This window comes from Typopeltis vanoorti, chromosome 12 (genome assembly GCF_054136105.1).
Source record: "Typopeltis vanoorti isolate ZY-2024b chromosome 12, IOZ_Tvanoo_1.0, whole genome shotgun sequence".
NCBI classification, from domain to species: Eukaryota; Metazoa; Arthropoda; class Arachnida; order Uropygi; family Thelyphonidae; genus Typopeltis; species Typopeltis vanoorti.
This window is the reverse complement of record NC_143560.1, coordinates 22232304-22247265: the sequence shown is the minus strand read 5'-3', so window position 1 is coordinate 22247265 and position 14962 is coordinate 22232304. Positions and strand designations below refer to the sequence as shown.

The 14962-nt window shown below is 33.9% G+C and overlaps 1 protein-coding gene across 2 annotated transcripts in view; it reads right to left on the bottom strand.

Annotated features, from left to right (window-relative positions):
• Positions 1 to 14962, bottom strand: part of LOC150100626 (myotubularin-related protein 12) — a 182280-nt gene that overhangs the window by 81610 nt on the left and 85708 nt on the right. For both annotated transcript variants that reach the window (XM_090401152.1, XM_090401153.1), the window contains one exon: positions 8732 to 8864. In XM_090401152.1, coding sequence (XP_090257278.1) covers positions 8732 to 8864 — 133 coding nt within the window. The remainder of the gene's footprint in view (positions 1 to 8731; positions 8865 to 14962) is intronic.

Genomic DNA, 14962 nt, shown 5'->3' with positions numbered 1-14962 from the left:
GCGTTCCTAAAATTCATAAAGAAGGTATACCATTACGTCCAATAGTTGACGGAATCTATTCTCCCACTTACCAATTGTCCAAGTACCTTGCTAAGATTTTACAACATCACATTCACGTCTCGGATACTTATATTAAAAACTCACAACATTTTATAGATAAAATAAAAAACATCCCAATCTATGAAGAGAATATACTAGCAAGTCTAGACATTACATCTCTGTTTACAAACATTCCAGTGGTTGAAGTCATCAACATCTTAGACAACTTGTTCCCAAGAAACATCACTACTTTGTTCAATCACTATTTAACTTCTATTTTATTTGGCAAAAAACTGTCTACAAACAACTCACCGGATTAGCCATGGGTAGCCCCCTCTCCCCTCCTTGTGCTGACTTATTCATGGAAGATCTAGAAGAAAAAATCTTATCCCAGATCATTCCAAAACCGAAAATTTGGTACAGATATGTGGATGATATCTTTCTCATTTGGGATCATACGAAAGAAGAACTAATGGATTACCTTAACCAAATCAATAATTTCCACCATACCATCAAATTCACATTAGAAATTGAAAAAGATGGAAAACTGCCATACCTTGACATCCTAATAAAGAAACAAACCAATAATAGTATCAACCTATCTGTTTATAGAAAACCTACAAATACTGGACGTTACCTCCATTTCAACTCGTCTCATCATATAACTCAGAAACTTAGCATTATCCATATGCTCAAGAAAAGAACTATACAGTACAGAACAGATAAGAATGACCTACAAATGGAATTAACTACAATATCCAGAAAACTATCTTGAATGGTTATCCAAAAAGACTCTACAACAAGATTCTCTTGACTGATATACCACATAGACAACGTGATGACTTCCAATACATCAGTACTATTACTATTCCATTTGTCAGCAGCATTTCCAAAAAATTAGTTAACCTTCTAAAACCACATAATATCAGAGTAGCATTCAAGCCAATCAATACTATTCGGAAATCTTTAAGATCACCGAAAGATCCTCATCCATTCTACAAGTACTCTGGGGTATATAATATACCTTGCTCATGTGGTATTAGTTATGTAGGTCAGACCTCTAGAAGCTTTGAAACGAGAAAGAAAGAACACATAGGATATGTCAGAAACAACAGACAAGACATTTCAAGTCTTTCTTGCCACTTTGCCTCTACTAACCATCGCATTGAGTGGGATAAGAGCCTTATGCCCTATATAGAAGATAACTACCATTCAATAACCTTCAAGGAAGCAGCTACAGTCGCCCATAAAACTGAAAACCTAAACAAGAATCAAGGTCTAACCTTTCCAGAAATTTGGAAAGCTTTAATCAGATCATTAAACATCAAAGAAATGAACTTTCATGACAATTACATCATGAGCCATAACGAATAAATCACGTTCCCGAGAAGCGCATTGCCTCGTGCAATACTAATTTTTTGTATGAATTAGAACCATCAGTTATAACCTAGTCTGTTACCTTCATATAGCTTACTAGTTTGTATTCCCTGAAGATGCCGATAGAAACATTGGCGAAACATGTAGGACGATAAAATAAAGCTACTTGACGAACATTATATCAAAAAAAAAGTGTAATAGTCTTATACATAATAGTCAAGAAAAAATTCCACACAATTATTCAGTTATTACATCATCTATGTTCTCATCTCATTCCTAAATTTACCATTATGAGTCACAATTAACATATTATTATCATTCTCTGCCACCTTCTGTGATTGGGCAGCAAGCTTTCTCTCCAGTTATTATCTTTGAGTCAAGGTAGATGGCTTCCTCTCTTCAAACTCCATGAATTCATTTAAAATGCTATTTTATATTCAGCCAACTCTTAACTATATACAAATCCCCAATCTTCCCATGCTTAGAATACTGCTCACATGTTTAGGGTGGTGCAACTAAAGGTTCCCTAAAAATCCTTGACGTCCAGAGTAAAGCAGTATGGATCATAGATGATCCTTCTCTTACAGATTTGCTTCAACCTTATCTTATAGGCAATGTTTCTGTACTGTGATAACTGCTCTGCTAAACTGACAACCATCATTCCTCCAATTTCTGTTGCAGCTGTTAATATAAGAGCAGTAGTTGCCCAACATTTCTTTAATGTGCAACTGCAAGCACACCAAACCTGCTTCTGCTATTCCTTTTTAATTCCATTAATTCCATCCACCTCTGTCTTCTGGAATAGCCTTCCTCATTAAGTATTTCCAAACATTCCCAAATAGCTATGACCTGCAACTCTTCAAAAACATCAATAAATATCTCATGCACCCCCCACCCCCACCAACCACTGACATGCTTATAAGTTCTTCAATCTATATATGGAATCAATATTAGAAAAACAAAATAAAATATAAGTCTAAATCAGAACTTCTGAAGACCTTCACAACTTGTGAAATATACAAAATAAAAGAAAATAACTATCAAACCATGTGTTTCCATTAGTTCTTGTTCTATTCTTCATTAAATTTCTACAATCAAGTCCTTTTTTTTTTAAAAAAAAAAATCAAATCAGCTGAAAGAAGTGTGCTCTAATTCTACTATTATCAGAACTGCACAACTCATGCTGTTTTCATTTTAGCACAATAAATATACTACAATGAATACAAATACTTGAAAATACTTTTATGTATTTCAGGTATTTTACAACATGCAATTTTTGCTATTTGTTGAAACCACATAAATGACGTTAATTATCAAAAATATTACGAGGGACATCCAGAAAGTAAGTTCCGATGGGCTGTCAGAGAAACAAAAATATACTTACAAAAAAACTTTATTGGAAATTAAAGTAGGCATCTTTCCCTACTTTTCTACATAATTTCTGCCATTGTTCAGGCACTTAATCATAATGGGGCACAAGAGTTGTATACCTTCATTGAAAAAGGTTGCCACCTGTGATGTGACTGCTTCTTTGACCTCGTCGTCTTGAAACCGCTGGCCACCAAGGAAAGATTTCAGATGTTTGAACACGTGAAAGTCGCTTGGCATGAGGTCAAGACTATATGGGGGATGATGGAATTGTTCCCAGCCAAAGTTGGCAGAAGTTGTTGTGTTATGCTGGCCATGTGTGGGGGGCATTATCATGAATCAAAACAATGCCCCTGGTAAGCATGCCACATTGTTTATTCTGGATCACACGTAGCAGTTTCTTAAGGGTTTGGCAGTACATACTCGCGTTGATTGTGGAGCCTTGACCCAAGAAGTCTACCAGCAAAATTCCTTGTCTGTTCCAAAACACAGTGCACGATTTTCCGAGCGGAAACCGTTGTCTTCAATTTCGTTTTGACTGGTGATGAGATGTGCCTCCACTCCATGGACTGTTGTTTGGATTCAGGGTTGTGTGCGACACCTTTCCTGAGAGCAGGATGGCGATGCTTTCCTGCTCTTAGGAAAGCATCGCCATCCTCATGGTAGTGTGTCAAGAATTCGAACGCACTGCCCAGCCAATTCACTTTGTGTTGTTTTGTAAGCAACTTTGGCACACAGCGTGCACACAATTTCCGATAATTCAGTTTCTCCGACATAATTTCATGAAGACATGAACATCTGGAAATTGCAGCGAAAGTGAAGTCATAGAGAATCCCCTATTCTGTTGAATCTTCTCTTCAACTGAGCACACCAAATCATCAGTCACTAAAGAAGGTCATCCACTCCATTCATCATCATGCACACCTGTCCTTCCTTCATTAAAAAATCTTACCCATCTTTGTACCACTGAATCACTCACTGCATGTTCTCCATAAACCTCAATAATTTGCCGATGAATTTCAGCTGCTTTAATGTTCCTCACATTCAAGAAACAGATAACTGACCTAATTTCACATGCAGTGGGTGATTCGATTTCTTAGATATTATAAACACACACCAAGAAGCGTACGCACTGCGAGAATGTCTGAAAATGGCACCAACGCCTTGCTAACGAATCAACGAACTCAGCACGCATGTGCACCATTGCGATCGCAGTGCTGCAGTGAAAATATTTAAAAACAGAACTTACTTTCTGGACGTCCCTCATATATGATCAAAAATGTCATCATTTTGAAAAATTAAACATAAAAATTATTTAAATTTAAAAAAAAAATAACCTTCAAGAACACATTCAATTCCAATCTTAAAATAAGGTTAAAAAATGACAAATTTTCAAGGAGCATCAAATTTTTTCAAACAGCTAAATTAGTGTTAAAATTCAATAAATATTTCTATTTAGTACAAGAGAACTTAAAAAAAATTATCATGCAATCTGAATGAATTTTCATCAATATGAAGATTGTTACAGTTAACAAAAGTGATAATGAAAAATAATAAAATATATAGTAGATTAAAGTTAACTGGAGCAACCATTTATTTGGAACAAATATTGAAGAATAGAAACAAATTGAGAATATAACCGAAAGTTGCTTTGCTTATTTGTACTGTCGTGACGTTCTATTTTCGTGTTGTGTTCTAATCTGCCATCTTGTTTCAAGTCACTCTTATTAATAAAACAACTAATTGCAAATTGATCAGCGATCCAAAAGTAGGGAAATTTATAATTATACTGCGCCACCCTATTTTTAGATTAGTCTATATAAAACAGTAGGATCAATTCTTAATTAAGTTAGCAGTCTTCTTATTTAGGCCGAATTATTTACTATTCTACTTGGGGCACCCGCAAGATTCGAATTTTTTATGAACGGTGCAATAAAATGGAATTCAGGCAAACACAATATTTAGATTAACAAAATAAAACATTTAATATATGATATATAACAAATACAAGAATTCTACTTTTAAATGGAACAATACAAATAACTTAATACATCTTGCTAAGTCACTCATTCCAATTCAATGTTCTAAACTTTAACATACAATTCACAGCTTCACATTTACAAGCTTTCTTAACTGAAGTTAATGAAACAAAAACTTCTCATTTGATCAGTCTGCACATATCTATCAGTTGTACTTAATGTTTAAATTCACAGCAGGCACTAATCAAGGTAGACAATATTCCAAGCAATCTTATTTCGGACCTTGAACTTCGAAGATACGTTATAGTTAATGTTAGAATAAACAAACATGTATGACTACTCTTACCAGATACAATCTTCAATACATCAATTTATTGTGAGCACACTTATGAATTAACTTATTTAAGCTAGCAGAACACATTAAATAAAATTCTCCAACGCTTTAACTGAACTACTGTTAATCGCGCTTCACTACTCTAAACAACAGCAATAAGGTACTGATATCTTTCCTTGTTTACTTTTCTCCAACCATTTAAATTCATTATAATTCTTCTCAGGGCAACATAGAATTAAGACGTAATCCTAGACTAACTGGAACTAATCAGAATTTCCCATTGAATGTCCAGTTCTTTATTTATCCGATTACGACATAAATTTTCCTCTACAACAACAGCTGATTTCACTTGCAGCTGAGTATATGATTCACTACGTTTTTGCTCACTTCTAAACACTCTTCTCATGAATTTCTGCCCTAAAGAATTTATAATTTTCTTTCACTTCTTTTCTTGTATCCTACTTTCCTTCAGGCTTCGCAAAACTCTCTCCTTTTCTTTCATTAAAAATTCTTATTGCCTTCCTTTCTCCTTCTGGTTCCAAGGTCACGCACTCTTCGACTCGTGCTTGTTTATTTCATGCATCTCCATGACAACTAATGAACGCAAACATTTCGCTAATGTAATACAACGTTCTACTACCACATAAGTGATTACATAATGTTACATTTTTACAAATAAGAATAAACAGAATATTTGAGCTACTTAATCAGCTTTTTCATTACGTATACAATTATTTATAATAACACTTTTCGTTACTTTATATATTTTTTTTTAGTTATCATAGATTTCTACACATATTATTATTTAATAAATTAATAGTAGGTTAAGTTTAGAATAAATGTTTAAATAGTAATCCTTAACTAAGGAACAATAAATAATTTTTATACAAATCATGATTAATATATAATAAGCAATGTTAAATGTGAATGAAAAAAATAAATTACATAACATAGTTTCATTCACAATTTAACAGTACCACCTTGCTGCTTTATTGGGACAGTGGCTGTAGATGGTGCACATGTAGTGAGTTGCATAGACAGTGTTGCTGTCAGTCAGCACCGAGATACAGAGCAGAGAAGACATGCATATTTTAATAGTGTAATGATTCTACTTACAGTGACTGCTAGGTAGCATACTTTTGATTAAAATGGGTGTGTGTTAATTTTTTAGTAAAAAGTGTAACAAACAGTGTAGTGATTTAATTTTTATTTATTTATTTATTTTTGTTGTTTTTACAAGGTCTCTGTCAAGATGCCAAAGAAAGATCTAACATTAGCAGATAAAACTGTCTCATTTGACAAAATAAAAAGCCAACAATCTAACACCAGTCATCATCAGTCAGCCGAGATAACTAGTGTTCCAAAATCTACAATCGCAAGCAGGAAAAATTGCAAAGAGAATGGGAATCGTGTGATGGACAACAGAGAAAATCCCAAAAACAGAAGTGAGAAGGCAAGGATCCAGACATTGAGGAGGCTTTCAATCAAGTTCACTATTATAACTGGACAAGGAGTGCTTATTAATAGTCAAATGTTAAATACCATATCGGAATAGTGTTAGCTAGAAAGCTGGGCCATGTGAGCTTTAAAGCTACAGATAGTTGGTTATCGTGATGGAAAACTAGACATGAAATAAAATTGAAAAGGCAAGTGATGACAAGGACAGTGCTGATACTGCAAGTGCTGAACAGTGGAAATCAACTAAACTACCTGAATTGCTGCAGTTTAGTCCTGATGAAATCTATGATGCTGACAAAACAGGTGTTTTACCATGCCACACCAGACAGTTTCCTGAGCTATAAACTTGCAGGACTTTCAGGTTCGAAAAAAGCAATGGCTTGTGTTAGTGTTGTGCTTTCAAGGACTTAGAATGGTCAGTTTGTGCCAGTTCTGTATTATGCCAACAAGAATGCATGGATGACTTCTGTTTTTGTTTTTTTTTTTCTTTCAGAAATGGCTAATGAGCTGAAATGCAGAACTGCAACAAAATTTCAATAAAAATTCTTCTGATTGCAGACAACTGTGTGGGACACCCACAATCAGATTGTTTGAAAAACATTCAACTTGAATTTCTTCCTGCTAACACCACATTCCTGGTGCAATCACTAAACATGGGAATCATAAAAAAATTCGAAAACATTATATCGCAGAAGGTTGGGACACTACATCCTTGAAACAATTGAAGAAAATCTACTGATACCATCTTCAATGGCCAAAGAAATCATTGTAAAGGTTACCATTTTACAGGGAGTACAATTTGTCGCAGATAGTTGGCAAGAAATAAGCTGAAAATTAATTGAAAGCTGCTTTGCTGATTGTGGTTTTAAGAATTCAGACCAGGAAATGCCAGATATGACTAATAATGAAAATGAAATCATTTTGGAACTGCAACATATCAGAAGCTATGAAGAATTTTTATGCATCGACAATAGCTTTCAATGTTACAATGAAAATGAAGATTGTGAGGATGCAATTGCTGAACAAATTGCAACAAAACATCTAAAGACCCCAGAAGACAAAGAAAGTAATGAGGACAATACACCCGAACATGAGTGAGTGACTAACCAGGAAGCCAGGAAATTATTGCTGAATTAAAATGCTACTTTATGCAAGAAAGCAGTCCTTTACATGAATTAGATACCTGTGCTGACTGTGTTCAGTGCAGTCTAGAAAAGGAACACATCAGGGTACACTCGATAAATTTCTCTAAAATAATTGTTAGGGAAAATATGCTTCTTTGATAGATACCTGTATAATTAACCTCTTTAGTGATACTGACATATATGTGTATGTTTAGTTTTTTAAATAAAAACATAGTTAACAAAGGTATACTGAAAGTTTGACTATTTTTAAACATTTACTTTTTGTGATATTTTAGCTTTTTCCATAAAATTTCTCATAATTGGGACAAAGTGTTATAGTCCCAATCTATCCCAATTAACCGGAATCCACTGTGTGTGTGTGTGTGTGTGTGTGTGTGTGTGTGTGTGTGTGTGTGTGTAAATAAAGAAACTTGAAAGAAAAAAAAATAAAGGAAAGGGAATATTTTACAGAAATGGCATTTCTATTAATGACATTATAAAAATGTCAATGTCTCTAAGCATGATCTTCCAACTATTTTCATGCAGCTCAGCACACTCTTATAGGCTAAAAACATATTACATTATCAATGCTAGTGTTTTTGTCTTTTTTTTTTTTTTTTTTTAATACTTTGCATTTGTAAACAGGATAGAAGGGATAACTCTACATCATCTATCATTCTAAGGTCATAAATTGTCATCTTTAAGTTATCTTCACTTCTGGACACTACATGTAGTATGTGGAAACGATAGGAATTATTATAAATGCAACTAATGCTAAGAGACCAGTATGTCTATTAACTGAGTGTTTGTCTGGCCAGTCAGGCCATTTTCCCATTTTGTTTGATGAATATTTTAGTTGATTTTATTGGGATTCTTGTTGTCCCAAACCCGTGTCTTTATAAATTAAAAGGCAAATAATGCATCATTCTTGTGAGTGTGCTATGGAGCTGCTAGTAATGTTTGGAAGTACACTGTGAAACATTCTACAATATACAGTGTTTTACTATATTTCCTTTTACTCTTTCCATTAATTAAATAAATATTATATGCACCTTTCACAGAGATGAAATTCCTCATTCACCTGAGTTATTCTCCAGCCATATAAACAGCCACATCTCTCAAGTTCATTTCTCCAGTCTTTTGGAGAGGAAAATTCTAAAGAGTTGAATTTCATCTGATCTGTTTCTAGAAATGAAATTACAAATGATATAAACATTATGTTAGGAAAAAAAAAAAACAACTGAAAATTCAAGCCATATTGTTAGATCTTGAATAAGGATCTTTTCATCAAAAGGATCATTCATTTAAGATTTACCAAGAATACAATAATAACCAAGAAATACTTGTACTGTTAGTAAAGAAACAAATTGTTAATAGAGTACATAATTGAATTATTAAAATGAAGTGCAAAAAAGGAAGAATTTGTCTGTCTAGATAGAAATATTGTTGTTCGAAAACAACATCTATGCAAAATGTATGTCAATGCAAACAAAAGTCCAAAGGCTGTGTGTGAGTTACCCACGATAAGCCCGAAGCGAAGGCACTTGTGGAAAGCGAATTGAACTTGTATTCCCCGAAAAGAGTGCTTTTGAGGAGAAGAGTTGTGACTAAACAACTTAAGGACTAATAGGAAGGCGCCGTGAGAAAACTTCTGCAACGAAAAGAGGGTGCAACAAGAGATAATAAATGTGGGTTCGCATGGGTTTCGACCCCACGAATCTGTTCCTGTTTTCATTCGAACCCATGATGCTGACCAGTGGAAGGGAAGTCTACGGCATCGGATGGCAATTTTCTCCCTGTTGCTGACTGGCAAGTATCGGGAGAGCTGTACGCGAGATGACGGCATCCACTGACTCGGGCCATCGGTAGAAGTGCTACTGGAATGAGACAATGGAAGGTTCCTCCAGGGAGACGGGCAGTCAGACGATAGTGACCAGTGAGATGAGCATTGCCCAGCAGAGTGCAGAAAATGGTTGAATGTGACAAGCAAAGTGACCTCCATGTGGACGCAACCCACTGAAGCAGTATAGTATCTAACAGTAAAGGATGGATAAAGGGGACATGGTAACCTCATGCGGCGGTGGTAATGTACAGAATTCTCTTATTTTATTAACAATTAGCATTAGAGGAAAAGGGTGAATCAATTTCTAGTTGAAAGAAAAATGGACAATTGCCTAGAGAACTTTTTGAATGACTTATATGTAACTTGTTAGCTCCACTGGACTGGTAATCGGAGGACTTAAGTTCTTGTGTGAGACCTAATTAATGTGGTGAGGTCTGTGTTAGCATTTGAAGTTAAAATTGTAAACTTGTATTTTCCCATGCTAAGTGTGTCTTAATTGACCAGAGGATATGAGTAATATGTTCATTAACTAGTGTTCATTTATGATTGTCAGTTGATTTAGTATAGGTATTGTGATAAGCCTTTGATATGTTTAAACCTAATTGTAAACTCATTAGATCTTTAATAAAGATGTTTTGCTATGTAAGCCTGAGTTTTGCTTGAGCATGAAACTAATTTACCACTCATAAAAGTTTGAACCTATGCATAAGGGGAAGGTAAAGGTTAATTAGAAAGGATAGGGCCACGACTGCAAACTGAGATCTCTACAGATGCTATATATTTAATGAATTTAGGTAACTGTTAGAATTCTGGGCAAGTTTCTCTGAGCAAGAATTCTTCTGTCCTAGGACTCTGACTGGCACAGCTGGAACAAACAAATTTGTCAGAGTTCGAAAAGGAGACGGCCCCAGAGAGATAAGAGTGGAGATCTCATTCTTAGTCGGCACAAGAGGGAATAATAATAACACAGATTTAAAGACAAACCATGACGTAACAATATAAATTTCATTTTTTTTTTAAATATAGAAAACTTTATTAATCACGTTCCTATTTATTAATCATGCAAAATTGCCATACTGTCCTCCCAATCTATACACAGTTTTTCCATAAATACTGTTACAACTTCCACCCCCATGCTACCCACATTAGTGGTGGTGTGCACAGCCAACACATTCATGTGTATCAGTAGAGAGGGAGTTGCCTAGCTGTACAGGTTAACATGCAGTGAGGATTATGAGAACTATGTAGCTGTAACAGCACTTCACAAGGTTGGAATGAAGCCATCATTTTTAACATGCTAAAAAACCTGTGATCAGTAAGATGTTTGTGTATTGGACTATTAACCATTATAATGATAAAGAAAACATATTTGCCCACCAAAGAACAGGTAAACAATGCTGCGTTAGAACACAATAGCTTGTGAAGACACACATGCCGCAATCCTGCAAGAATGCAGAAAGTGATGTTGCAAGAGATGAACTTTTTGCAGAGAACCATGTCATGTGTACTAAATGATGACTTGAGGTGAGAGCCTATCACCATTCTACTGGACACTTCCTAACACTACACAACTTATGCAGCAGAGAGTGATAAAATCAAAGGCACTTCCTCGGAGTTATGCAAACAACACAGAGATATCCTCTTCACAAATGAGATTTTCACTACAGAAAAAACGTTTAACTACCAAAATGATCAGGTATATGTGTGGTGCAACCATTTTGGGCATATATATATATTCCAGAATTCAGAGAAGTCATCACCATGCATCAGTCATGGTTTGGTGGGGGTGATGTATCGGGGATATCCAAATTGCATTTCTGCAAGAAAGGGATCAAAATCTCTGCCAAAGTGTATCAAGACATGCTGGAAAACATGTGGCCCCTAAACAACGCCTTTTTTTCATTTGTATTCTACACTGAGGCCCCAGGTTGAATCCACAAGTGATTTTTTTTTGTTTCATTTATACATGCAGTGGAATATGTATGCTCAATCAAAATTATCTTGATTTAAATGCCTCTATCTAAGAAAGCAACTGCGACAAAGTTTGCAAAAAAAAAAAGGCTGGCTTTGAAGCACAACAAAAAAGTTATGGGGGAATTAAATTAAAACTGAATTTTTTTTATATATATATTCTGATAGGTGGTTATAAAACAAAACTGGTCCAATTTTCATTCCTTCAGCCTAGACAACCTTGTAAAAAAAAAGGAAACTGTAATTTCTTCTTGATGTATTACAATATAGCCATTTCCTTCATCCAATTCTACTGTCACTTTATTATAAAATGTAAATAAATTACTAAGATAGGACCTATCCTTTGCAAAGCCATGCTACCCACCATAGAGTATCGCATCCCTATCCACCCAATGTTCGATTTTACTTTCTTATTCCTCTTTGCTCCATTGCTCCCAATGGAGCGAAGAGGAATAAGAAAGTAAAATAAGTAGAATAAGCATAGGCACTCAATCGCAGATCTCCCTCTGACTGTTTTGTGCTTTTCTCTTCATCTATGTCCAGATCTTTTCAATCTTTCTGAAGTCTTCTTCTACTTTTCTCTGCCAGCTCATCTTTGGTCTATCTCTCTTTCTTTGTGGATTGTACTCTAATGCATGTTTGACTTTGTCAGGTTTTCTTAGTACATGTGCTATCCATCTCCATTTTCTCTGATTGATGTCATACATTATTGGTTTTTTTTAGTTTTTTGCCATAACTCTTTATGATATATCTTTTCTAGCTATTTTCTTTGTAGGATTCTTCTTAAACATTTATTTACAAAGCTTTGAAGTTTTTCCCTAACTGCTTTTGTTGTCCATTTCCAAGAACTGATTTGATATTTGTACTAAATAACTTGAGTTCATTTTTTAAGCGTATTTGCTTTGATCTCCATATTTTCCCTAACATGTTAAAAATTATCTGTGCTCTCTATATTTTATTGGAAGTTTTTTTTCACTTGGTTATACTATAAATTAAAGATATCAAGAAATTATATACTTGATATCTTTAATTTAGTGTAAGCAAACAACGTTTGCACCTGAAGTATTTTTCAGGACTGGGTAACTCGTATAAAGAAGCTAGTAACTTGACATTACTTGCCTTAGTATCCCATAATGCAAGCTTCTTTATATGAGTTGCCCAGTGATGGAATTTCTCATAACCTATTGTACAATAATAAAAAATGTTGTTGGGGAGAGAATGCAGCCTTGTCTGTGTTTTAAGTTCAAACTTTTCTGAAAGTTCTCCATTGTGTATGATTTGTATTTTATATTTTTTATAATTTTTTTTAACTATGCTGATAATTTTAATGGAATGCCATATTATAACATTAATTTCTATATTGCTTCTCTGTCAATGCTGTCAAAAGTATTTTCTAAATCAATGAAGTTTATATAAATATTTCACTACCATTCTATTGACTGTTCTATTATTATTCATAGTGTTGCTATTTGATCTATACATGCCTGCTGGCTTTAAATCCTGCTTGTATTTCTTTTAGCTTTTGGTATATTCCTCCCCCCCTTTTTTAAAAATTCTTTCTTATATTATTCTTGTTGGTATTTTACTTGTTGTGCTTAATAATGATATTTCTGTTCATTTATTGAAATCAGTTAAATCTCCTTTTTTTTTTTTTTTTTTGGTATTTTGATCAGTAATCCAATATTCCATTCATCTGGCCATTCTCCTTGCATCCATATTTGTTTAAGAAATGGAGAGAATATATTCGTTGTTAAATCTATATCTGCTTTTAATAGTTCATTTAGTACACCATCCCAGCTGCTTTTTCATTTTTACATATTTGTAGCACTCTTTGAATTTCACATTTTTTTTTTTATATTTCTTTGGTGTCTATTTTTAATATTTTTTCTTTTTGGTATTTGAATTTCTTTTTCATGTTTTTCTCTATTCATTATCTCTTTGAAATATTCTATCCATCTTTCAATTTTCTTTTTATTATTGTTTATTTTATTTTCTTGTTTATCTTTAATAATATCTCATCTTCTTTTCTTGCCTGTTGTTCTTGTAATATTATATTATAATGTTTTAGTATCACCTCTATTAGCTGCAATTTCTGCCTGATTTAGTAGTTTTTCAATAAACTCTCTCTTATTTTTTCTTGCATTTTTCTTTATATTTCTCTTGTAAGCTGATGTTATTCTTATTTTTTTCTTCATTTCTTTTCTTTCTTCAATTTCGAGTTGTGTATGAAGATATCCAGTCTTCGTCTTTTCTTCTATGCACTTCTAGTATTTTTTTTTCCCGATTCCATTTCTACAGCTTCATGGTATATGTTTTAATATCTGTCCATATTTCTTCAATGCTGCTGAATTTTTCACATGTTCGTTCTGTCTAGTCTGAGTAAGAACTTTACATCTATTTTTTTTAACCTCTACTGCATATTTTCTTTTAGTTTTCACATTCTTTACTTCATGTATGTTATACATTCTATTTTTGCCTATTACTTTCTTTATGTTCATTAATCTTATTTTAATTTCTCCTATTACTAAAAAATTGGTCTGTATAAGTATCTGCTCCTCTCACTAATCTCAAGTTCAAAAGCAATCCTCTCCATTTTCTTTGTATCATTATATGATCAATTTGCTTATATGTTTTTCCATCTGGTGCTCTCCATGTTACTTTATACATATTTTTATGTATAAAGATGGATCTTCCTATTACTAATTCATCTGCCATGCAGAAAACCAGTAACATCTCTCCAATTTTATTTATATTTCATATACCCTCTTTTCCCATTTTATTATTTCTCTACCTGTATGATCATTTCCTATTTTAGCCTTTAGATCCTTCATTACTATAATTATATTTCAAGGATTTATGTCATCTATTTTTTTTTGCAATATATCATAAAAAATTATATTTTTCTTTATCATCTGCATTATTAGTTGATGCATATACATTTATAATTGTCAGTTTATAGAACCTTGAGTTAAATCTTATTCTTCTGCATATTTCTGTAATTGGTTCCTATTCTATCAATGCAGCTCTTACTTTACTGAACACCATTACTGCCACTTCTTTTGTATGTGCACTATCCTCATCTTTGTTTCCAGCATATGTTATTGTTTCTCCTGAACTCACCTAGATCAATCCCTGTCCATTCCATCTCGTCTCACTTATTCCCAATATTTCAATTTTGTAGTCTTTCATTTCTTTAGCTATACTGACTGATTTTGATTTAGTATTGCATTTTGGTCAGATTTTTCTGGTCCTGGTTTCCATAGCAAGGCACTTTTTAATGAAGATGGGTTGCTAGCCCGTTGCTCAACCCTCACCTATTTACCTGGGATTAAGACCAGCATGATGTGGCATAGCCACATTATGGTTGGCTTGTTGGATTTTACCTTTAACCAACTTTCCCAATACTTTAAATCACTCCTGGTAATTGGTCTGTAGTTTTCTACCTCTGTCTTATCCTCTTTCCACCTTT